Source organism: Scaptodrosophila lebanonensis, unplaced genomic scaffold (genome assembly GCF_003285725.1).
Source record: "Scaptodrosophila lebanonensis strain 11010-0011.00,11010-0021.00 unplaced genomic scaffold, SlebRS2 tig00000072-arrow-pilon, whole genome shotgun sequence".
Taxonomy (NCBI): domain Eukaryota; kingdom Metazoa; phylum Arthropoda; class Insecta; order Diptera; family Drosophilidae; genus Scaptodrosophila; species Scaptodrosophila lebanonensis.
Genome location: NW_022060558.1, coordinates 5,167,687 through 5,192,674, shown reverse-complemented (window position 1 = coordinate 5,192,674; position 24,988 = coordinate 5,167,687). Strand labels below are relative to the sequence as shown.

Below are 24,988 nucleotides of genomic sequence, written 5' to 3'. Positions count from 1 at the left end.
GATAGTTGAATTGGCAGCACGTTTCTGCCGCGTGAAACTTTCCAATGCTCAAACCCACTTCTGTGTAGATGTGTATCCATGTGTCATTCAATGTGCGAATAACGATGTAGGTGTTTATTTTTATGGACGAGTTAGTGGGTGTCGGTTTCAGCATATATTTTAAATGCTTGTTAATACCACACATAAATTTTAAAAGCACGGCAATTTCAAGAACAATGCCACTAACAGCAAAAGATCAGATGTGATAGCACAGCATTAGGCGCAAGGTCTTAATTACTTTATAACGCCCACAACATAATTCGTCGATACCCAACCTCAAGGTGTAATTTTTTTACGGTTTCCCGCACATATAACCAAAAACGCATTTTGAAGAAAAATCAAACGAAAACTCATAAGCTGGAAAAATAACGTGCGCCCCTTCCTCTTCTACTCACCTATGACTTTTTTGCTGCATTTGCCAGCGCGCGTTCCACGGTGCGTATGATTAATATTTTGTTAGTTGATTGTCGAGGACAGCAGCGGTGGCGGCGACAACGGCTGCTGCTGGCTAATCCATGCAAAGCACGGCAATAGTTTATATTTGCTTGCTTATGTTTTAAAGACATATACGTATGTATGTATGTGTAAGTACCTATGTTGTGGATATAAATATGTATGTTGTTGGTGTGTTTCCTCTTTGCTGCTTATAATGCGGCATGGAATTGGTTAGTGACTTTTTCTTGTAGTTGTGTCTCTGCTCAATTCTTTTTATTGCTTGTTGTTATTGTGATTGCTGTTGTAGTTGCTGTTGTTGTTGTTGCTGTTGCTGTTGTTGCTCTTGCTGCTACTTCTGCTTCCGTTGGGGTTGGTTTCTATATATTTTATCTCACTGTGCGTTTCTTCACACGCGCGCGCATTACTTGGCCCAAAGACAAAGCGGCCATTTTTATTTTAAGTTTTTGTTTGATTCTTACTCGGTCTGGCTTGGCTTTGCCTCTCGTTGATTGACAAGATACGCCTTCACTTTATATTATTTTATTTACATTTTAATTTAACAATTATATTGGAAAAACGTTTTAACTTTCAGTTTTATAGTTTTATAATTATTTTTCTTTTCATTTCTTTTGTATTGTAAAGAGGACGGCTTGACACGCATTTAGACTACATTTACAGCTAGCTGTGGAAACGAATTTGAAATTATGTAGTAAAATTGAACGTTATCCTATGTCTAGTATTAATCTTGAATAAAGTTAGACCGTAATTCGTGTAAATTGTTATGTACGAGTAGTAGATGGGCTGAGTAAACATCAAAGCTCTCATTTAAAAATTTAGTTAAACATAGGCAATGAGAATATCCATTCTGAAATGAACATATGCAAACATATATTTTGAAATAAAAGATAAAATCTATTAATATTACACTAATTTAAGTGCACTCGTATGTATAACATATGGCTTCAACAGCGATGGGGCAGTCATGATATAACACAAGATTATTTATTTACAAACATGCCAGTTAGTTTTACAACATTTTGATGATGTAAATCCATATCATTAAACAAGCTTAAAATGCATCTAAGACAAAAAAATATCAAGAAATCTATATATAGTACTACATAAGGAAATGGTGTTAACATAAATTTAAGTCGGTTTTCACAAACACATCGTTTTGTAATTTTAAAGAGTAGACTCTACTCAGAAAGCTACATACAGCATTTTTTGTTTATGTTTAGAGTAAAAATTTAATCGCTGTTTTCGGTTTGTTTTGGCTTTTATTTTTATTGTTATGGCAATTGCTGGGCATTTGTTTTTCTGGTATGTATTTCATTTCGGCACTGTCTGCTGAAATAAAAAACGCTCTTAGTCATTCGTTTGGTGTGATCTGCCCTGGCTTTATGTTTATGTAATTGCTTTGCTTCATTAAACAGTTTATGAATTCGCTCATTATTCTCCCTTTTTGTTTTCTTTACATTTTGTTGTGTTTCAACTTCACTGCATTTTCTTTCGTCGTTGTTAGAAAACAAAATTTTTGCATCGTCTGCTGTTCGGGAATAACTCCCAATGGCAGCAGCTGAACCTGCTTCGAGCGTTTTTGTTTAGAAAAGGAAAAGCTTTTAAAAATGTGGACTGAGCTGAAGGCTCGCCTCTGGAAATTACTTAAGTTTTCAATGCGTTTTAGTCAATTTGACTTTCGGTCGTTGCCGAGTTTTTCTTTTATTTTTCAGAAGAAGAAGCTTCTTCTTAGTCTTCAGTTCTTGTATTTTTTGTTGCTACTTGTTAAAATTGGCGCATTAAGCGCAAAACTTTTTCTGGCTATGGACCCCAAAAGCGCCCTAAAGTTACTTTTGCCCATCGTTGTTTTTGTCCTGAATGTTGTAGTTGTTGTTCCTACTTCTGGTGTTTTTCTTATCGTTGTGCTTATATTAAATAATACGCTTGTATGTATTAGCACATGTACATACACATACATACACATACATACACATACACAGCGCATAAAAAGAAGTCAAAATAAATCGATAAATGCTATGCTATATAAGCGCGCGCCTCACACTTACACAAACACACACACACACACACACACACACAGATACACAGATACACACAAATACAGAGGCCATGAAGCAAACAGCAGGCTCCAGCAGGCAACAACAACAAGAGGCAATAAACAGCCTCCGCCAACAACATCACAAAATGTGTTTCGCTTGCCTCCTTGAATCGTCCTAACTGCTCCTCATTCATACACAGGCGGCTAGCAGGCAGCCTCCTCCACACCAGCACTCCCCCCAACTGGCCGCCCACCCCTTCTGAATTCCCTTCCAACAACGCTGTTCGTTAAGTCTGTCGTTGATTTCATTTCGTTTGTGTATATATACATAAAATGCTACATACATACAAACGTTTGTATGTAGCTTTCGTTTATTCGCACGCCTGACTGTCTGCCTCTTCGTGTATTTGTACGTGTGCGTGTGCGTGTGTGTGTGTGTGTGATTGTGTATACATAGATATATCGGATGCTGTCGTGTACTCCACATTTCGCTTCGTTTATTTTTGCGTGTTGTGTGCGTGTAAGCAGGTACATCTCTTTCTATATCTTTCTATATAAATATATATACATATATATATATATATATATATATATATATATGTGTGCATACGTGTGTATGGAAGCATGTGAGTGTATGCGTGTGTTTCCAACTCCTCCAGTAACATTTCGTTGGGAAAAATCAATTAAAATTTAACGCACGTACCCAATGTGCTTAATACGGGTTGCCTTTGGAGTCCCTCTCCCCCCTTCGTCTAACAAAAATGCGTTTACAATAAAAATACAATTTTCATTGAAGCGCCAAGAAAAGCGCATTTTATTTGTCTAATTTGAATTTTAATTAAAAACTTTTATAGGTTCAATAACTCGAAACGAAAATGTTTGTTTTGTGCTCCTCAGCCGATTTGTCAGCCATGAAATGAAATTTGTCGGGGCTTCTATTCCCGTACCTGATTTCCATGTAACAGCTGTCTGCCAACTGTTTGTTTATAATGCCTTAACAAGGGACGATTACCAAGTTGAAAATTGCTTGTCCCTTGCTATGTGCTGTAGGTATGTATTTATTAATACGTATTATTGAATTATTTTTCACAGAAGTGGGGGCAGCCATTTGATTAGGAAAATGTTCAAGGAATAAAGTCAACATCAAGCATCAAGCATCATGTATAAGAGCTGATAGATAAATCTGACCTTGAACTCCTACAATTCCCAGAAGTTCATCCAATTACGGACCTGCGTTTCTAAACAACAGTCCGAAAACTTGCTTACTTTTTCTTCTTTACTACATAATGTTGTTCATAAGTCCCTTATGGCGATGATTTTATTTAGAGATATGAGGACACATAAATACTAACCAGATATATCAAATTTGGATAAACAAAAATTCAAAAAGTATACAATTATGAGGCAGTCGGAGGATTTATTTAGCTCTAACACTTTCTCAGATCCTTCCATTTATACGGACGTACGGATGGAGAGACATATATGGCTATATTGACTCGTTTTGTCATCCTTTTACTTGTTTCAAACATTACTTTAATTGTATATACTATATACCTTTCGGTACAGGGTATACAAATGCAAAATAATAACGTGCATATTTCGCGAACATTTTAGCGGTTATGTTGTCCGTTTTGTTTTGCTTTGCATCGCCAAGAATATAAATAAACATGCCCAAGCTTTAAATATATAGTACATATATTAAAGGCCCAACAACAACTTTTTAACGCAGGAACAATGAAATTGACGCACCCACAAATGCGACGCTCCTAACACACGGCAGTCAGACAGGCAGGCACACAATCATATTGACACACACATCCATACACACAATTCACAACAAACGAACAACACAATAAGCTGATTTATTTTCAATCTTTATGGGATATTGTAAATGGTTCTAATGACAGCCATTGTGGTGCGTCCCCTCTCCGCCTTTTTTTCCGCTGATACTTACACACGGCTCGTAAATTTTTGTGCGCGCCAATTTAAAAAATATATATGTTCTACGTATTTTAAATTTTCTACGATACTCGTATAATTGATCATAACTCTGGGAGCGAAGCGTGGCAGTGGAATTTCGCCTACTCCCATCTTGTTTTACTGTCGGCCACACAGAAACACTCACACATACTCTTACTTACATAATTGTACATGCGTACATACATAGGTACTTAGGTATATCTTTGTATATCACTTTTAATTGCAAAGAGAATTAGAATTTATTGGACATTTGTATTTATAGATTTTTCGAGTACTCGAGCGTTCATTACACCGCAAAGTGCCACAGACATAGTTTTTCTATTCGGTTCGGTTAGATTTTCAATGCAACTGCACGATATTATAATTCCAAAAGGTAAAGCAACTGAAAGTGAACACAAAAAGCGCTACCAAGGCAACTAAAACATAACTGTACTCTAGGCCCCGGGCAACCTGTTCGCAGCATTGCATTGCTACCTGTGGATACTGCTAGTGCACTCCCTTAAAGGCCATCCCACCCTTATATAAGCACAATCCACTCTGGTCCATAATGCCCAACTGCAGCTATAGTCGTCATGGCAATGGCCCGGGACAAGTACTCGCTGGCTCTGCAATGGCGAGAACAATGAAATTTGTATATCTAGCAGCGCATAAGAGTAGACTACACATACGAGGCCAGTTTAAGAGGTAACTGCGTAGGAGTTTTCACTTATGAATTGAAGAACAGTACAAACATATAACCATGGTAATCCATGAGGGTAACTCTCCCACGAAATGATAGGACAACAATTGTTAAGCCTTTTGAACATCAACATTTAGTCCCGTACTTAGATTTCTTTTATTTCTTATTGTAACAATGCATACATATATATATGATTAACCAATTTAAATATTTGTTTTTAGTGTGTATTGTTACAGTGATTTATTTATTAAGTGCTCTTAGAAAAAAGCTATAGTCCGAAGCCTAATGCTAAGTTACATAACTAAATAAGTTGGAACTAATAGCTGGTATCAAACAATTTAAAAAATTTAAGTTAAAAGAGTTTAATCTTCCATTTCATAATATCAAATTTACCGCTTGAATTCGAAGTTACAGAATTTTCTACATGCAAGAAGAGTGATGAGTTGTATGTCATTCAACTCAGCATCTCATTCATCGAATATTCTACCACTATACATATTTGTATTCTATGCATTTGGATTCTAGTATTTTCTTTATTATTTAAAATAAAGTTTACTAAATTCCATAAAAATATTACCCATTCGAACCTCGTATGACCGATGTTAGTTTAGATGGAGGGGCGGAAATCGAACAGAGAAAAGCAAATCGCTATCTTACATCAAAATGGCGGGCACTATGATTGTGTAGGTGTTTGTAAAGTATTGCAAAACAAAATGGCGCCGATGCACACTCGCCAGTGTTGCAAACGGAAAAACAAAAAGCAAGCAAGCAAGCACTCTTCATGGTTGAATGTGAAATTGTCGCATTAAAGGTAACAGTTACGTTGAAAACGGGTTGGAAAAATGGCAAATGAATGGAGCGTTTAACTTACGCTACGTTAGTCAATGGTTAAGTGTCGAAAAATAGGTGAAGGTCGATGGCGCGGCTTCACTTTTGGCCCTACCACCACTGCAGCTGTTGCAGTTTCGAGGTCCTTTTGATCCACCACCACCACCACCAGCTCTCTCCTCCACCTCTTAATGCAACCCAAAGTGCACACGTAGCGCCCGCAAATTGTGGGCTGCAGTAATGCTGGGCCATCAACATCGACAGAGGCACCAGCAAAATGCAACCAATGCGAAGGTAACCAAACAAACACACTCGCACAGCTGCATAAACAAACACAAGCGTGCGTTATACACACAAACATGCGCACACCCACACCGTTACAAGTTCAACATACACATACACATACACTTAGAGAAAACAGCTACCAAACAACCCCCACCCACACATATATTACATATGTATATGGAGGGAGACCCATCAGCAGGCATGCTGCTTACTCAAACCCATACTCAAATGCTTTCATAATTTCGCGTACACACACACACACACACACACACACTCAAACAAAGATAAATCTTCAGCTGGCGCCACTTCACTCCTTTTCGTGCCATAAAACCCAACAACAGCAGCGCAAAGTCGAAGGCAACGGCAAGCCAACGTCTGCTTGGCAGCATGAGTAACATCAATGTTTTGCTTGTTGTCGTTTGCTCTCTAGCCACCACTCCTCCTCTCACAGTGCCTTACCCTGTCGCCCCATGCCACCCACCCATACTCCGCCCCTGCAGTGAGCAGCTGTGGCTACTTGGGCGCAGACAGCATCCTCCAATTACTCACACATTCAACGAGCACTCATTTAAACGAAGCGCACAACGCTTACGAAATAACGGTAAAGTTAACTCCCTGAATCGTTGGAGCGTTCGTACAGCGCTCGTTCCATTCGTGCGTTCGGTCCGTTTGTTCGTGCGTTGTTTCGTGTATCCTTTTCACCATTGGCTGTCTAACTGCACAGTGGTATCGCATGTTGAACTGTTAAATACCCATTAATCTAGTCTCACTTTATTAAAGATCACACATGGCTTTAACTTAATTTAAAATGAGTTAAATAAGATAAATGGCTTAGATAAACAAACATACATTGTGCGCAGCAGCAATTACCCGACCTGGTCGGAACGCCCGAATTAACAGTAACTGATGTACTGAACTGGCAATTGCACTTTTTCCTTTGAAAAAGTTTGCAATTTTGTTCGGTATACGTGTTCAAAACTGCATATACTTTATATACTATATATGCTTCGACTTCCACAGATAAGAAGACAAAACGTTTTAAAAGTGTTTCATATGGGACTCAAACAAAATGTCACCTATGAAAACCTACAAGTACAATAAATAAATAAATAAACAATTTTTTTTCCATCCCATTGAGAAAGCATAAAAATAATTTGAAATATTTACTTTTTCATTTATATTAAATAAAGGAAGGAAAACATTGTTAGACATGGGAGTTCGGCATTTGTAAGAACTATACGTACATACATACATACATATAAGTATGAAATTTAATTCAAAAAAGAAGGCTAAACAATGCTTGGTAAGAAACATTGATGTTCAAATTTGCCTTTTAATTAATATTAAATACCAAATAGTAAATATTTTTTTAAGATCCGAAATTAAGTTAATAAAATAAATGTAGTGCAAATATTTTCCATCAGTATTAGGAAAGGTTCAGAACCAGTAGTTAAATGTTCTCAAAAGTATATAGTCAAGTAACATAAGTGCAAACAAACAATGTTTTATTTTACTGGTGTAGTTTTTGTTCTAAAAGTAATTGAATTTGATATGTGTACATGCCTAATATGCCTCATCTTTAATTTTGATCGATTTTTGGTCAACCTTTCGACAAAAAAAGAAACATTTGATTGACTAAGGAATAGGAAATGCCTATTAAATACTTATCATCGATTCTGCCCACTGTGCGGACATCCATTTATTTGTACATCTTTAGAGATAATGTGTAATATGTCCATTACATTTTTTCTTTACGAATGTTGTTACAACTTTGACACAGTGTGCAGTCGTATGTATGTCCTTTCATTTATTACTGTTGTAAATGTGAGCTTGTATGCTGAATGTATGTGCATTTATGTGTATATGGGCTACTATGTTAAAAGTTTGTTTTCTTCATACAAAAATGCCACACCTCCGCATTAGGGGGATACATCTATATACATATGTATGTACAAGTATATGCGTATGCTGTGAGGATATTTGTGTATATTGATATACAGATATATATACATATACACAGAATGCGGCTTTCAAAAGTTTTCGGCTACTTTTTTATTATTTAATTGCTTAGGTTTTGTTGTTTTTGGTGCCTCGTGTTTGACTTCTAAGTTATTGTTGTTGCCGCCGTTGTAGTAGTTGTTGTAGTAGTTGGTGCTACTTTTGTTGTCGCTCGGCACAACTTCGCGTGTTTTCGTGCTTTTTATAACTTTCGGTTTAACTGTCAATGAAGCCAATTGAAAGTTGCCAGATTGTTATGAGTTGACGCATACCGTTATACGTGTACATACAAACAACCATGCGAGTATATATGTATATACAAGTGTGAATGAATCTTTTAATAAATTTACATTTATATGTAGTATGTATGTTTCTTCCAATAACAATTAAACAGGAATATCAATACTCATTAAAGACTTTACGCTGTATAAATTTAAATGTATGTATGTAAATACATGCCATGCTTTAAGGATGCATTTCGAAACTCTGGCAACATGCTGTCTACTACGAGTTGTACATATGTATAAACATATGAATGTGTAAGCTTGCAAGATATTCAAAGAAAATGAAACCTCATGCGTTTTTGGCATGGCGTGGATGTAGTAAAAAGTTCCTGCCTCACACGCACGCACACACGCACACGCACACACACACACACACACACACACAATGTGACATACAAACAAACGGAGGCATACATTTGTCAAACGTAAAACTATGTTGAGCATGTCTCACTGGCAGCCATCTGGGCGTCCAGTTGCTGGCTGCCACCCAGCCTCCGTTTTATCTGTATATGTGTGTATCTTTGTACGTAAGTACATACATACATATTTATGTTCACGGAGTCACATAATCCCTACTCACACACACACGCACAGGCAGAGCAAGCAACTTACTGTATTATATTATGTATGAAAAATTGAAGTTGTTTTCTTTTTCCTCCTATTTTTTGGTTACTGCTTTGTGCCAAATGCCTGCCCTCTGAAGATTTTCATGTGTATGTATGGGTGTAAGTTGGTTTTAATACTTTGCAATTTTTACAGTTATACAGACGAATACACAAATCTTCAAACAATTTGTTTGAAAATTTCTCGCTGTAAGGTTTTCTGTCAACTTTGTTGGATGCCAGCGCATCACTTTAATTTAACACTCAAAAACTTGTAATTTGAATTATTGCGAAATAGTTAAAACTAAATATTTAGTTAGAGCTATCAAGATATTCAGCTTTACACAAAACACGCACATTTTTCACACGCTACCTTTTTGGCGTTTTTTCTTTTATCGAAAATTATTGAAATTTTATTAATTCTTATTATATACATATGTATATACAAATTATACACGCGCTTCTTCACATTTATATATGTATGCCATGATAAAAACAACAATTTTTACTACAAGTTTTTGCTAATTTTTTGTTATATTCTGATTTAGGTTGTTTTTTTTTCTATTTTTCTCTATTTTTTGTACTGTAGAAAAAATTAAAAACGCGCCGTTGGTATAAAAATGTTTTAGCTTATGCGATTTTAACGTTTTGCATGCGAACCAACAACTATTTTGGCAAATGCGCGCTAGCCATAAACGATGCTGTGAAGATGTTTGCTGGCGCAGCAGCAGATAACGGCTACTGTGCGCGAGAGCAATTGAGAGAGTGAGAGAATAGAGCATCAGCCACTGACAGTCGTGTCAAACAAATGAAACAATTCGGCTCCTTCGCTTGGTGCTTTTTGTTTTGATGCTGCGAGAGAAAGTTGGCGCCTGTGCAGAGGCCCCACAATTAAGAAGAAGAGAACGGTTTAGGCATGTCCACTTCTCTGCCATTCACATAGTAAATGCAGAGCTTGGGCGCGCATTTCAAAAACCAGGCAGTACTGTCCTAATGAGCTTGGCACTGAACAACCTGAGCGCTAATTACATTACATTTACGGTTTCGTAAGAAGTACGTGCCGAATGCAAACAAAAGGTGAGCGCAGCAATAAAATAATGCCGCGTCTTAGGCTGCAAACACACACTCACGCATAAATGCAAACGGACAGGCAAACGAATAGTTAATATTCCAAAAAGGGTCAGTACAGTCTCATTGGTCAATGGTTGGTGATCACGTGAACAAATCGCGTGGCACGTTGTGCTAGACGGAGACCCGAAAGCCGACATATAGGCCGGGCGGAGCTGATAACGCACATTGAAAAACAGAAATTGTTTTTAAAAACAAATACAGTAACGTGCACAGGCAACAACCGCCACCAATACCGCGGATCGCAATCAGTTGTAGTTTTTCCATTATCTGCTGCCTGTTATGAAATCGTTCATACAAACAGACGACACCATAAGCATGAGTTGCGTCTCCGCCTCCGGGTTATGTCCGAGTGTGTCTGTGCACTATAAATAGTCGAAGTCTCGTGAGACTTGCTATCAGTGACAAGTAAAACGTGCAACGACTAGTACAATTCGGAAACGGATTTCAATGGACCTGCTGATGCAATTACTGGTGATAGGGGGAGTGCTGGAACTAGGGGGCACGCATGGTGAGTTGAAAGTATTCCATCTTAAAAGATGCTATGAGCATAGTGAAAAAATGACGAAAAATGAGCTATACTATATACAAGTATATACACAAAGATATCCTCCTCCGTAACTAGAACTTTCTTTGAAAAACGTCGAGGAATAAGTTATTTTTCTTCAACCCATCGCATCCAAAATCAATGCTCGGTTCCTTTGATACCTGAGGAATCTACAAAATAACGAACAGACCAACCTTTCCGCATCCTGTTGACATCTGTCCGTTATGAGCAACTACAACTTTATAGGCTTTTGCAAGGTTGTATATACATACATACCTACAAGTATACATAGCTACCAATATAGTAGCAATATACTCTTTGCACGTTCTTCGTATGCATAGTTTGGACACAGATAAATAGATTGCTTATCCATTAAAGCTAGAGCTAGATGTTTTCACCTCACTTTCGATAATGACTGTTATGTAATCATTTATTTAATCTGGAATAACCGAAAACCATTTTAAATTTCAGTGTTACGGTCAATCAATGAACAGCGCATGCATCCACTATTCACGATGACAATGGAGCAGACGGCGCGTCAAAAACGTGCAATGCCGAAACTATATTTTGATGCGAGCACAGCGGAGGAGCGATATGGCGAGTATTGGTTGGGTCAGGCACAACAGACGCTGGAGCAACAGCTGGAGACCAAGACGCAACTAAACACCCATCTGGCCAAGAATATAATGCTTTTCCTTGGTGATGGCATGTCGATACCAACCATTAGCGCCGGTCGACTTTATCTAGGGGGCGAGGAGAAGCAGTTCGCCTTCGAGCAGTTCCCTTATGTTGGTCTGAGCAAAACCTACTGTGCCAACATGCAGGTAGCCGATTCGGCGTGCACGGCCACGGCTTATTTGGGCGGTGTGAAGGGAAATTACGGCACGGTTGGAGTCAGTGCTGCTGTCCCGCTAAATGATTGTCATGCGCAGGCGCTACGGGAACACCATGTGTCCTCTATAGCAGCATGGGCACAAGAGCAGGGAATGGCTACTGGCCTCATCACCACCACGGCCGTGACGCATGCCTCTCCAGCAGGCGTCTACGCACACGCTGCTAATAGGAACTGGGAAAACGACGCCGAGGTCCTATCGGACAATGGAGATCCGTCCATTTGCCCAGACATAGCAATGCAGCTAATTCACGGCCAAGTGGGGCAGAAGCTGAACGTTATCTTGGGTGGCGGACGCGAGAATTTCTTACCACAAAGCGCTACAGATGCTAAGGGCGCTCCAGGTCGCAGGTTAGATGGACGAAATCTCATCGCGGAATGGAAGCAGCAACACACCAATAGCGCTCACTTTGTTCAGACGCGGGACGAACTGATGAGTCTATCTAATCGAACTTCTCGAGTTTTGGGTCTCTTTGCGCCTTATCACATGCCCTATCATCTGGACGCCAATGCGCAAGAGCAGCCCACACTGGCGGAGATGGTGCACGTGGCGCTGGATATACTGAAGCGTCAGAGCGCGGGACGTGGCTACTTCCTATTCGTCGAGGGTGGTCGCATTGATCACGGACATCACGATACTATGGCATTACGCGCCATCGATGAAACAGCAGAGTTTGACAAGGCTGTTCATACGGGGCGTAGCCAAACCAGCGTGGAGGACACTCTGATTGTTGTTACATCGGATCACTCGCACACCATGTCGTTAGCAGGATATTCCAGCCGCAAGAACAACATTTTCGGCATTAATAACGGCCAGCTGGGTGCCGACGGCCTGCCCTACGCCACTCTTAGCTATGCCAATGGGCCCGGCTATAGTACAAATGTCTTACGGGAGGGCAGTGAAGTCAAACGAAAGAATCTGCGTGCCATCAACATGAAGAACAATGACTTCATGTTCCCTTCCATGGTTCCACTGCCCTCGGAAACACACGGTGGCGATGACGTTGCAGTCTTTGCCAGTGGCCCCTACGCACATCTCCTCACGGGTGCCTACGAGCAAAACTTTATACCCCATGCCATGGGGTATGCATCTTGTTTAGGCGTGAAAAAAAGCCGTAGCATGTGTACGGACAATGGTATTGAGCGTCGACCACGATGAGGCCTTACATGGCTAAGACAACAACAGTAATTACAATAATTTATGAAAATATGATTAGGGTAGCTTAATAAGTTATATTTGTAAATTCTTATATACATACATACATATGTATGTATGTACATATTTATAAGCATATTTATGGATCATCAGGCTTAAGCAGCTTAATAATCAGAAAGATTGTAAGACAAATGTTTAAAAATATTTGTGAAACTATATTTTATAAGATGCTGGAGAACAAGAGAAATTGATTTCTAAGCTTATTAGAGTAGGGAAAACCAGTACGGACTAGTAGGATAATTAATCGAATTAAATCATAAATTAAATGAAGAAATAAAACCACACAACCGAAACCTAATAAACGAAATTGTTATAAAACAAGTGGAAAAGCTAAAGCCCGACATTGAAATGATGTGTACTTATGTGTAAAACAAATCGAAAAATTGTAAAACGTTAACAATAATAAATAAAATCGGAATTGTGAGTGTGTGTGCCTGTGTGTAAGCATGCGTGCAGTACATAGTTGAGCCAAGCATCAACAAAACCTACAGCTGCTGGCTTGCTCAGACATTACATACATACATACATACATATCTATAACTTCCTTTTAAATTGACATACAAGTATGTATGTATGATGAAACTTAACCAAATTGCCAAATTTGAGTTCGAAATTTTACGAATTCCGGGAGTTCTGGAAAATCGCGGATTTCGTGGGGTGGATGGAGGGAAATTCCAAAATACACATTTTCTGCGTATTCACAAAATGCATCTTGGAATAAGATTTGGTGCTTCTTGGTCTTCTAGTCTCCGACAGACATACAAACATACATATGTAGATCGACTCGTCTTGTCATGCCGATCAAGAATATACATACATGTATGTATATATGTACATACTTTGTGTGGTCTGCCACGCCTCCTTCTGTCTGTTACATTTTTCACCTCCCGCAACCTTATACGTACATACATATGTATGTATGTACATATTCTCTTGTACATAGATTATAATAAATACATATGTATGTATATACATACATACATATGTATATGATTATATACTAAGTCTTATCGCGAAAAATCAACTCTTAAGGATGTTATACCCATAAATGCTATCTCCATACATATGTACATACATCGGCAGTTGTTAAACTTTATTCTTTGTTAAATGAGGTGTTTTTCCGCGCCATGCGCAAAATTGGCCGCACTTTTGGGGCTGCCGTATAACATAGCGTGTTATCGATACAGAGTGTGTTATCGATATCTGTGGGAGGTTTTTCTGTCACCTATAATCACTTTGGTACGAAGCAACAAAAGCAAATATTTAGTATATTTAGATGCACGTTTAAAACAAGAAGCATTTACAGTGAGTAAAATATAATACGAATACATTTGAGAACAAGTAAAGACGCGCGCGTCAATGTGTATGTGTTTGCTCGTGCACTGTGGAAACAAACAACTTTCGACTGCGGTTGGTCGGATTCCATAGTGTGTATGTAATAAAAACAATAACAACTCTTATTGCGTCGCCTTCTTCGCTGAACATAGGCATGTGTCAATTTACATTTGCAGAACAGAAATTATAATTTCGTAATATGCAGGTGAAAAGCGCCAGCTCTTTCGCGCGCACTCCCAATTTCAGGGCTCGAACACTCCGCACATAGCTTGATTTATTAATAATTTCTATTGGGTATGTGTACATACATAGGTATATATTGTACATATATTTGTGTGGTGATCTCAATTGTTGTTATTGCGGCTTGCTACTACTGAGTTTGGTAACGTCATTCACCTTGACTCGCAAAACACGTCGTCGTCGCTTTGTCGGGTGCAAAAGTCGTCCGTCCAATAACAGCAAAAATGGTGTCGCTTTTGGTTTTTTTTTTTTTGTTTAAAATCGGTTGCGCTTCATTGGTGCTCTTCAGAAATAGTGCCTCAGTCGCTGCACGTCGAATGCTTTAGGTAATCAAAACCACTCGATGGCCCCTTGGCTTATCAGCTCTGCTAGTTGCCAGATAAGCATATGTTTCCAATTGGACATGTGTATTGGTCAGAAGCAGATGCGTTAGCTGTCCGTTTGCCAAAGTGTCCGAAATGCTTAAAGTATTAACCAACTGCTGGGACAGCCTCCGCTCTCATTTGGCTTCTGTGACTAATACACCATCATTTTTCTGGCCGTCTCTTGATCGTTGTGTGGTGCGGCATGCCAACAATCGTTTATTGGTTGCAAATTTCATATGCAATTTGGCTCAGCGCTTCTGTCAGCTAATTTCTAATTACGACTACATTTTTAAAACTTGCTGTATGTATCTAGAAGTATGCAGATATGCATGCAGCTGCCCCCTGTCGCGCGACCTTTAAACCGATTAATCGTTCATTTTTATATTTCGTTTTCTTTGCATGACATTTCTATTATTAATTGGCCGCCTCGATTGCTTGCCCAATCTCAGAGAGAGAGTGAGAGGGAAAGAGCCATTGCACAGTGGTTTAAAAAGGTTTTAAATTCATTATTTGGATCTTGCACTTCAGTTTTACTTATTTCGACAATACGCTGGAATTTAATTATGATATTTCAGTGGATTTTCATTACTATCTATCTCTCTTCTTGACTGAAAGGAATCAAGTTTTCTCGTCCCCATATAAAACCTCGAAATTTAAAACTTTTGACAATCTGCCTTTTTTCTCGTCAGCACACTTTGAACTTGACAAAATTCCAACAATTGCTATATTTTTCAGCAGAAGCTCGAAAAGGGTTGGGAATTCATAGTGACTGCCAAATCAAATTGAACCCCAGCTTAGAGCCTTATGGCTTTTTTATGTGTTGTACATACTTTTATAATCAATTATATCCTTCGAATTTTTCAATATATCAGTGGCTAATGAATGTTTGAATACAAAAATTTTGAATTCTGAATGACTGATCCAATGTGCTTGCTCTCTTTAGCTCGTCGTGGTCTATAAGTTTTTCTTGGTGCGATCCGCTCAGATAGTTTTTGTTTGTAGCCCATTGCATGCATTTTCTGACGCTGTCCACTTGTTCAGGTGATAAAGAGATATTACATTGAGAATTATTAAAATTGTGTGCGAATTATACAAATACCTGACGTAATCTTGACTCCCTTCTATACAATGCCTATACACCTCCTTAGAGCAACAATAGCCCATTATTTATTATTATTGGCTTGATAATTCACACGAATTGTGCATTTGGTTAAAAGTCATTGAATTTCATGTCCTATTCACTACACGAGTCTGCTTGGTATGAATCTATACTTTATTCTACACTAGTTGCACAGCTCAAGCATAGGCAGATAGAATGGCAATGTGTCTAGTATCGGAGTCGCCGCCGACGTCACCACCGAGTCGGTCGAACGATCAAAGCATAGCGCATGGCGTGCCGATGTCATTAGCTGACGCACACTGTAAGCCACATCCTCGAAGCCAATGCGATTGCTCGGATCCATCTGCCAACAGTTAAGAAGCAGTTGATATAGATCTTCATATACAAAAGCAGGTTGTGCCGGTCGCGAACCACTGCGTATAGCATCCAGTAGCTGTTGATTGCTGGCCAAGCTGGCATAAGGAGTGCCGCCCAAGGCGCAGCACTCCCAGGCTACGCAGCCAAAGGACCAAATATCCGACTTCACCGAGTAATGTTGATAGCGCAGCACCTCTGGAGCTTGCCATCGCGTTAGATCCACTTGCTGCCGATTGCTGTTGACGTAGTGAAGTGGCCCGAAAACGCTCAATTTAAGCTTTGATTCGCTAGCAGTAATGTGAACGCTATGGGAACAGAGTTGACGATGCAGTACCTGGCAACTGCCTAAATAAGCCATAGCGCTGGCTAGTTCGTAGATCCATTGAAGCACCAGCTGTTCTGAAAGCGTTGTTATCCGTTGTACGGGCGCCGAGTGCGGCGCACGTCGACTCTCGATGAGGCGACGTTTCAACGATACCGGCTGGTGCTCAAAGACCAAGTAGAACCAATCGGGGCTGGCGGAGACTCCATGGAAATCCAGTATGTGCTCGTGCCTACGCAACTGCGCCATATTGCGCATCTCCCGCAGAAGCTGAGCCTGAGCGGTGGCAGTCAGCTCGTCCAGGGCCAGAACGTGCAAGGCACAGTCGGAGGACGTATCGCCAGAGCTGGATGTCAGCTTGCCAGTAATAATCTCGCCATAGCGACCCTCGCCAATGACGTCATTCACATTTAGACGCAACGCATTCCGCGGTAAGCGTTTCATCAGTTCCATAGCCTCCACAATTGCCTGCAGCTGCTGTTTAAAATTCTCCAACGTGGGCGGTAGTTCATCCTCCACTAAATAGCCGTTATTTTCGCGTTCTATAATGGGTGTCTGCAAAGTCATCTCGTGTGCATTGCGTCCGCCCAAGCCTCGAGCACGATACGTCTTGTATCGTAAATAAAAGTACGTGATAAGGCTGAGCAGTAGGCAGCTGCCAAAGATTATACAGGTAACGGTCAGGGCTACCACCGACGACCGTCCCTTCTCGAAGGTCGCGTAACTGAAGTCGTCCAGGGAGCTGCCGTGCTGTTCGTGAGTGCTGTGCGTGTAAAGTGTCTTGGTCACTCCATTTAGAGTGCTCACCTATCCATAGGTTTGGATTGTACAAAAAATATTAGCAAATTTAGTTCTTTACTATCGTCGATTTCCGTCACACTTACCACGCCTAAGCTAATGTGTACATGGGCCTTCTCCTCGCCCGGAAGCTTTTCAAGCTGTACGTTGCGATATCGACCATAGCGCTTGCCATCGCCGATCACAAATTGACGAGTTCGATTGTCTTCGGGGCGGTCATAATCCAATTCCGCAGCTATATAGTAGGGCAGTCCATCCTGCTGCGCCTGCTGCCAGCTGCCTAGCAGCTGCGGGTCAAACGGCTGACTCAGTGAGTCATCTACACGCTCCACTATAATGAGCAACTTGCTAACAGGTCCATTGTCATTCCTTAGAGGCGACAGCTCTACAGTCAGCGTTGTGTCTGCGCGTGACAAAATCTTTGGCTGAGGAGGCACCGGGCTCGGCACCCCCACCTGGGTGCTCGCCAGCAGCAAGGCAGAGCCGCAATTCCCATTCAACTGATCCACACATATGGCTGTTACGCTTACATTGTAAAGGGTAGCTGGTTGCAGATCCGTCAGCTCGAATTGTGTCTCCGTACTTTGCACTATGAATTTGGCGGGCAGAAAGGCGGGCAAGGAGCTGTAGGTCTGGACTACTTGCGATTCGATCACAAAATTGGCAATCTGTTGCTCTGGTGGCATAACTTCACCTGCTCCAACAACTAGAAGCTTGCGCGGCTCGTAAGAATCCCATTCCAGACTTAAGCTGTTTTCTGTGCTGTTCGCCAGACGCAGATTATGGGGTGCCGGCTGATTTACTAGTGTCGTAGAGTAATAGGAATGAACACCCACGCCACCACAATACTGTGCCTTGTTGGCCTGACAGCGTGTGTTGCACAACTGCTCGTCCTGTTGTTCCTCGTGTTCTAACTGATTGGCACAAAAGCACTTTTCCGCTGCCAGCACGGCATATTTGTTGCCCTGATGTTCACAGATCTCGATGCAAGTCTGTGGCGTCTTTGCATACACACTCTCCTTAAGAAGATCAGTGCGCGCGGTATAACAGCCCACATAGTAATAGGCCGGCTCATCCACGTTCAATGGCCGTTGCGCGATGACCATCGAAGCCACCAGTAACAGCCTGAACCACGAGGTGAGCACATAACTGTGCCAGCTGGCATTTGGGCGGTGTCCGGTGTTGGTGCTCTTCATGCTAAGCGACTGGCTGGCTGACTGACTGGCTGAGCCTGCCTTTAGAAGTGATGCACCCTCCACAAAGCGGCTACTGCGTTTTTGTGTGTCGCTTTGATTGAGCTAATTAAACACTTTTTGGGGTCTAATTAACCTATTCTATTAATTAAACGTTTATTTTTCAATGTTTTGCGCGCTCAACTATTTTCTTTCATTTTTCATTTAATTTAAAACGCTGTTCAGAACTTTACTGTTTGCTGCTTCCACTTTCAGTTTGCGTTGCTCTCAGCAACCAAAAGCCGTCGACAACAATTCCAGTTGACTGACTAATCGCACTGTCAGCGTCGGCGCTTGCGTTGGCGTCGCTCTCAACTGTTGCTCTTGCTTCATGGCTATATGTTTCAATGTTTACAATTCGTGTTTAGGCCGCTAAGAGCATTGAAACAAACGAGATGGCCAGCAGCATTTTACTTTTTCTCGATCGGATCGTTGGTGGCTGATATAGTTATCCTTTTCGCACCTGAGAGCTCAGCTTGGTAAACAGGTAACGGCTGATGGTCAGCATTGCCAGCCCAGCATAAAAATTTGAATCTCATTGTGGATGTCGAGGGCAAATTAATAGATATAATTTAAACTGTCTCATTTTATTTTCCACGGATTTGCCAAAAGAAGTCCATCCAATGTATTTCTGCTGCCAATACAACTGTTCATGTTTAGAAGTATCCTGGGAATGCTGAGCTCAGTATTCTAATATCATGTATTTATACATGCACATATAGTTGTACGTATACATATTGCTTACGCTCTCTTCACGATCGCTCACTCATTTAACGCACACAAATTCGTTACTCATTGACTAAGCGGGCTCCAAGGCAGAGACAGACACAGAAACAAAAACAACGGCAGCCACCAAGGCAGTCGGTGACTTGCGTGTTGTGCAGTTCGATTTGGTTGACAGTCGTGACGGTCGATGCGTTGCTCTCCTCCGCTAATTCAATTCAATTAAATCACAGCTAGGCACGCAGACTGGTGGCAAAGACTTGTGACCCACATGGAACCTACATATAGTAAACTGAAAGGGTATATGAATATGTATATACTTGATTAGTTTTATTAGTTTTCATCGAGGTACGTGGCGAAGCGTCGCCTGCTTGTCAATTGTTATTTTGTTTTGGGCATGTTTTTAATTAAAGAATTAAAATACTGGTTAACTGCGTAGCCACGAAGACAGTCGACGTCATCAAAAGTGAGTGGAGAGTACCTGCGCGTTTCTGCCTTATTACGTAGCGTTCTGCAAATGCATTTTGAATTGCGAATTTGTCACTAAATCAGCATAGTTGTTGACGTCGTTGACTTCGTTAAGCAGCTGCTCTTGGTACCTTGGCACCTGCGCCTCCAAAGTGCGTCCCAATGTTGTGTTTTTTTTTTTTACATATCACAGTCGAGACAATGTCGCTGTCGCCGTCGATGTCGGCGGCGGCGGCGGCATATGTCACGTCTGTTGATGCCAAGCTAGCGAATTGTTAGGGTTTATTTTTGGCCGCCTCATAATTGCGGAATGGGACATTATGTGCCAAATTCAAAGAAACACATGAACTTCTGCCAGAAAATATTCTAACTATCAGAACTTGCGCAATTAACCATTACACTCTGACACTATTCAGTTGAAAATAAATAGCCTGCCCGCCCTTAAAATTTTTGAAATCACCAACTTAATTTTTTTGTTTTCTTCGTTACAGCTTTTTAACAAAATCCATTTAAATCAAAACTATTTTTTCAACTCCATCTGACTCTACCACGCTGACACCCACACACAAACTCATTAACGCTTACAGGCATATACAGACAATCGGAGCAGCAGGAATGGAAGGCTCGGCAGTGCAGGTAATAAATGCATCGGAGGAGCACACGTTCGTACTCAACGAGGATGCCCTGAGTGAGGTGCTAATGCGAGATGAGATCAAAGATCGTTTCGTCTGCGTAGTGTCTGTGGCCGGAGCGTTTCGGAAAGGCAAAAGCTTTCTGCTCGACTTTTTCCTGCGCTACATGTACTCAAAAGTATGTACAGATGTTTGTTATCATTCGTTAGATAGCTATTTTAATTTAATTTACTTGGCAGTATGTGCGCCATGATGTCGGCGATTGGCTGGGCGGTGAACAGGAGCCGCTGTCCGGGTTCTCGTGGCGCGGCGGCTCAGAGCGCGACACCACTGGAATACTCATGTGGTCTGATATATTCGTGCACGACTATCCCAATGGCGACAAGATTGCCATCATACTGCTAGATACGCAGGGTGCCTTCGACAGCCAGAGCACGGTGCGCGACTGCGCAACAGTGTTTGCCCTCAGCACCATGCTATCTTCCGTTCAGATCTACAATCTCTCACAGAATATACAAGAGGATGATCTGCAGCATTTGCAATTGTTCACGGAGTACGGCCGCCTGGCGCTGGCCGATACTGGCAAGAAACCATTCCAGCGGCTCCAATTTTTGGTGCGTGACTGGAGTTTTCCGTACGAGGCTGAGTACGGTGCCATTGGCGGTGATAAGATACTAAAACGCCGCCTTGAGGTGTCCGACAAACAGCATCCGGAACTGCAGTCGTTGCGCCGCCACATCTCGTCGTGCTTCATGGAAGTCGCCTGCTTTCTGATGCCACACCCCGGTCTCAATGTTGCCACAAATCCACAGTTCGATGGTCGCCTCAAGGACATTACGCCCGAGTTCAAGCAGAGCCTTCGCACCCTGGTCCCCATGCTATTGGCGCCTGATAATCTCGTCTATAAAGAGATAAGCGGCCAACGCGTGCGCGCACGCGATCTCATACAATACTTCCAGTCGTACATGAACATATACAAAGGGAACGAACTTCCCGAACCCAAGAGCATGCTGGTAGCAACGGCTGAGGCAAACCATCTAACAGCTGTAGCGGCGGCTAAGGAACTTTATAACCAGCTTATGGAGGAGGTTTGCGGCGGCACGCGACCGTACTTAAGCACAGCCCATCTTGAGACGGAACACCTACGGGTGAAGGACAAAGCACTCTTTCAGTTCGCAGCGAAACGCAAAATGGGCGGCGAAGAGTTTACAGAGAAATTCCGCCAACAACTAGACGAGGACCTCGAGGAGGTCTATATCAACTACAAGGCGCACAATGAAAGCAAAAACATCTTCAAAGCGGCACGCACGCCGGCAGTGTATTTCGCCTGCGCCGTCATCATGTACATCCTCAGTGGAATTTTTGGCCTTGTCGGTCTTTATACATTTTGTAATTTCTGCAATTTGATCATGGGCGTGGCGTTGTTGACGCTGGCACTATGGGCATATATTCGGTGAGTATTATTCAAACTTTTTTAGTGTCGCACTAGTATTTATTTTAGAAATTCCGTAAAGCGCCCATTTTGTTACTGTTAAAGCTTAAGCTTTTAGCTCAAAATAAATTGGCACTAATTTACATACATATGTATGTATGTATGTATACATTGAAATTCTTAGAGCATAAGGTATAATAAAAGGAGAAGATTGGAAAGTCAATCCGCAATTACATGCTTAATTGCAGCTTTGATTAATAGTTGCTTCAGTCAACTGCATAATTAAATCTTTAGCTTGTTGTAACGATAGATTAGACAAATAAAGCAACCATACAAAACGGTTCAAAACCAAAATTAATTATTTAGGTAATAAAATACATATGTGTATGTACCTTTAAATATATTAGTTATACAGTAGATGTACATTTTTCAATATTTTTGGGGGCACTAACACGAATTTATCAAAATTGTGTGCTCCACAGATAAGGCGCATAATTCGTTTGAATTGTTTAGTTTGTATTATAATAGGGGACTTTACCGTAATTAAATCTTGTAATTACCTGAAGCTAATGATCTCTTGTAATTTGTTTTTACAGATATAGCGGCGAGCTGAGTGATTTTGGTGGCAAGCTCGATGACTTCGCCACCCTCATGTGGGAGAATGTAAGTGAAATGGCCACTATTTAATTAATTCCAAATTAATTGAATCTTCCTCCACAGTTCATGCGACCCATCTATCAGGGCTGCATGGAGAAGGGCATACAACATGTTGCCACACATGCGGCCGAGGCGGCTGTAGGAGGAGGTGCTGCATCGCGATCGTCGGCACTTAATGGCAAGATGAAGCGTTCATGAGAATACGCCCAATCAGCGCAGCTAAAAGCGCAACAGTCGCCGCATCCGCCACGGAAGCAGCTTGCAAATAAGAATAATAACAACAACAACAATGTGGCATGCAAATCAAGCGGCAACCAAAGCTCAGGCAGAGGATTTCTAAGCAATATTTGGCATATGGTCAGCGGTGGTGGTGGCGGCGGAATCGGCAGTCAACAAACAAATCAAATCGAATCACAGACCAAACAGTCGGCCACGTCCTCGACCCTGTCACGAAAAAAGCGCAAATCGAAACGTAACTAAATAAATATATCATTCTGCCCGGCCATCAAACCATCTATGATGCCAATCCCATGCTCACATGTGAAGCCGTAGCTGAAAATTTGCAATGATGGTCCTTTTATTTTGTGTTAGATTACTTTATAGTTAATAGCTGGTATCGACTAATTGAAGAAATCTGTTTTTTATAAAACTCAATATAAAATTGTAGTTGGTCTATATAACTTTATATATAAAATGTAAGCGCAACACAAGTGGCTCATATTTGTTGAAAGAAAACATTTGCAATTGTTTTATATCAAATAAATAAAAAAAACTCACGCTGTAATATAACACGAGAAAATTGCGAAAAAAAGAATTTAGTTCGTTTAGTTCCACATGAAGTTCTTGCCGCACCCAGCTGTAGAAAAATGTTTAAGCCGGTTTGTGTAAACAATCTCTTTTGTAAGAAATGTATAAACTAAATAAATCACATTTTGTCATTTAAACACAGCGCATTAGTTGTTGGACAGTTTGTTATGTCTTCTGGAAACTCTATCTATTCTTTGTTATTTAATTTAGTGAAGTAATTAATTACGATTTTGGAACATTGCCACCCCTAGAATGTAATGAGAAGTTAAAACTGGTGTTCAGGATTACTTTATGTTTGCAGTAAATAATTTGCCTTTAAACAAATAAATGTGTATATACTAAATGTATATGCAGATGTAAATAATATCAGGCGTCAGCCACCTTCCATCAAATTAGTGACATGCATTTGCCCGTTTTCAGCACATTCCAGGCGCTCGTCCTATTTTTTATCGCCGGCACCGCCACAGCAGGTGCTTTTGCCATCCCCTGCCCCAGCCTTCTTGCAACAGCCAGCACCCGATGTTGCAGGTGGAGGATTGGCGCTCCCACGGCAGCCGCACTTGCTCGCCTCCGTGCACTTGCAGTTCTCTGCGCACTTCTCGCTAGTACATTTGCATTCTGTGCAGATAATGTCGAAAAAGGACAAATAGCAGCAGGTATACATCGGTTAAAATTTTTTACTGCTTACCTTTCTCACACCCACCGCAAGGCATTTTTTTAAAATTATTATGTATGTAGATGCTCACAAACTGAAAGTATCTTCAATACTGACGACTGCTCGAAACTGTGAAAATTATTATTCAGTCGGAGAAATTTGACTTGGAGCGGAGCATGCGCGTCAAAATAATTTGCTTTCGGGGTTGAACTCAACAGGTGCAGTTCACGAGCAAAAGGGGAGCGAAAAGCAAGACAGCAAACAGATAAACATTAAATCGAAAGCGCTTATTCCTCTATAAACATCTTATTGCTGCATACAATAGCAAGAAGTGACTTACTTAAGCAGCTCCCGGGTTTGGCTCCCGTCCAGAGTGGAAGCCACCATTGAAGAAACGCAATGCGCCATCTTCATAACGATATTGAACGGTTGTCTACTGCCTATCTAGAATGCCAAGCTCAGTAGTGAGATATACATAAGTAGAGCATGTTTGATAAAATGTCATTATCTTTGAGCGCTCAAGTTGCCGGCGGAGCAATGTATTTTATCAAATGAAGAGACCAAGGGTCCAGACATGCAAACAAATAAATTATTCAAGACATATGTATGTGTCTTGGATTGCTAAATAGAAGAGTCATTATCAGCCTGAGGCCAGGTTTGTTCACAAACCTTAAGTATGATGAAAAGTATTAATGAATCATTTGGTACCCGCTTCGGGAATGAAATGAATAAAGCCATTATAATTATCATTTGAGTTTTTATAAAGGAAAGTATTAGAAACAAAGTGCTGACAAATGGCAAAAACAAGTAGAAATGCTTCCCAATAAAAAATAATTGTTCAGGCACATTGCTTTTTCTATATAAGGAATAAGGGATTTT

At 40.8% G+C, this 24,988-nt stretch overlaps 4 protein-coding genes across 9 annotated transcripts; 2 read left to right on the top strand and 2 right to left on the bottom strand.

Moving 5' to 3' along the window:
* Nucleotides 1-10,725: 10,725 nt before the first annotated feature.
* Nucleotides 10,726-13,302, top strand: LOC115625344 (alkaline phosphatase). The gene is made up of 2 exons (XM_030520372.1): nt 10,726-10,822; nt 11,330-13,302. Exons 1-2 carry the CDS (start codon nt 10,762-10,764, stop codon nt 12,907-12,909), a joined length of 1,641 nt encoding a protein of 546 aa, XP_030376232.1. The 5' UTR covers nt 10,726-10,761; the 3' UTR covers nt 12,910-13,302.
* Nucleotides 13,303-14,196: 894 nt separating this feature from the next.
* On the top strand, nt 14,197-23,595 carry LOC115625616 (atlastin). Of its 6 annotated transcripts, none has more exons than XM_030520756.1 (5): nt 14,197-14,271; nt 20,418-20,736; nt 20,798-22,011; nt 22,587-22,653; nt 22,711-22,845. In XM_030520756.1, exons 2-5 carry the CDS (start codon nt 20,542-20,544, stop codon nt 22,843-22,845), a joined length of 1,611 nt encoding a protein of 536 aa, XP_030376616.1. In that variant the 5' UTR covers nt 14,197-14,271; nt 20,418-20,541. The 6 variants fall into 6 exon arrangements, with proteins under 6 accessions (XP_030376616.1, XP_030376614.1, XP_030376618.1 ...); XM_030520754.1 differs by lacking the exon at nt 14,197-14,271 and adding an exon at nt 14,286-14,397; XM_030520758.1 differs by lacking the exon at nt 14,197-14,271 and adding an exon at nt 14,290-14,397 and having other exon boundaries at nt 20,514-20,736.
* Nucleotides 16,031-19,372, bottom strand: LOC115625615 (putative tyrosine-protein kinase Wsck). Its single transcript, XM_030520752.1, has 2 exons — nt 17,590-19,372; nt 16,031-17,512 (listed from the first exon to the last, which is right to left on the bottom strand). Exons 1-2 carry the CDS (start codon nt 18,697-18,699, stop codon nt 16,190-16,192), a joined length of 2,433 nt encoding a protein of 810 aa, XP_030376612.1. The 5' UTR covers nt 18,700-19,372; the 3' UTR covers nt 16,031-16,189.
* A 131-nt stretch (nt 23,596-23,726) lies between the features above and the next one.
* Nucleotides 23,727-24,241, bottom strand: LOC115625618 (metallothionein-3). The gene is made up of 2 exons (XM_030520759.1): nt 24,143-24,241; nt 23,727-24,072 (listed from the first exon to the last, which is right to left on the bottom strand). Exons 1-2 carry the CDS (start codon nt 24,165-24,167, stop codon nt 23,894-23,896), a joined length of 204 nt encoding a protein of 67 aa, XP_030376619.1. The 5' UTR covers nt 24,168-24,241; the 3' UTR covers nt 23,727-23,893.
* Nucleotides 24,242-24,988: the final 747 nt, after the last annotated feature.

Coding starts and splice junctions, on each gene's coding strand:
- LOC115625344 (XM_030520372.1), top strand. CDS start 10,762: ATGGACCTGCTGATGCAATTACTGGTGATAGGGGGAGTGCTGGAACTA. Junction 10,823..11,329: donor GGAACTAGGGGGCACGCATG/GTGAGTTGAAAG, acceptor TTTAAATTTCAG/TGTTACGGTCAATCAATGAA.
- LOC115625615 (XM_030520752.1), bottom strand. CDS start 18,699: ATGAAGAGCACCAACACCGGACACCGCCCAAATGCCAGCTGGCACAGT. Junction 17,513..17,589: donor TACACATTAGCTTAGGCGTG/GTAAGTGTGACG, acceptor ACCTATGGATAG/GTGAGCACTCTAAATGGAGT.
- LOC115625616 (XM_030520753.1), top strand. CDS start 20,542: ATGGAAGGCTCGGCAGTGCAGGTAATAAATGCATCGGAGGAGCACACG. Junction 20,737..20,797: donor TGCGCTACATGTACTCAAAA/GTATGTACAGAT, acceptor TTTACTTGGCAG/TATGTGCGCCATGATGTCGG. Junction 22,654..22,710: donor CCACCCTCATGTGGGAGAAT/GTAAGTGAAATG, acceptor CTTCCTCCACAG/TTCATGCGACCCATCTATCA.
- LOC115625618 (XM_030520759.1), bottom strand. CDS start 24,167: ATGCCTTGCGGTGGGTGTGAGAAAG. Junction 24,073..24,142: donor TTGCGGTGGGTGTGAGAAAG/GTAAGCAGTAAA, acceptor TTATCTGCACAG/AATGCAAATGTACTAGCGAG.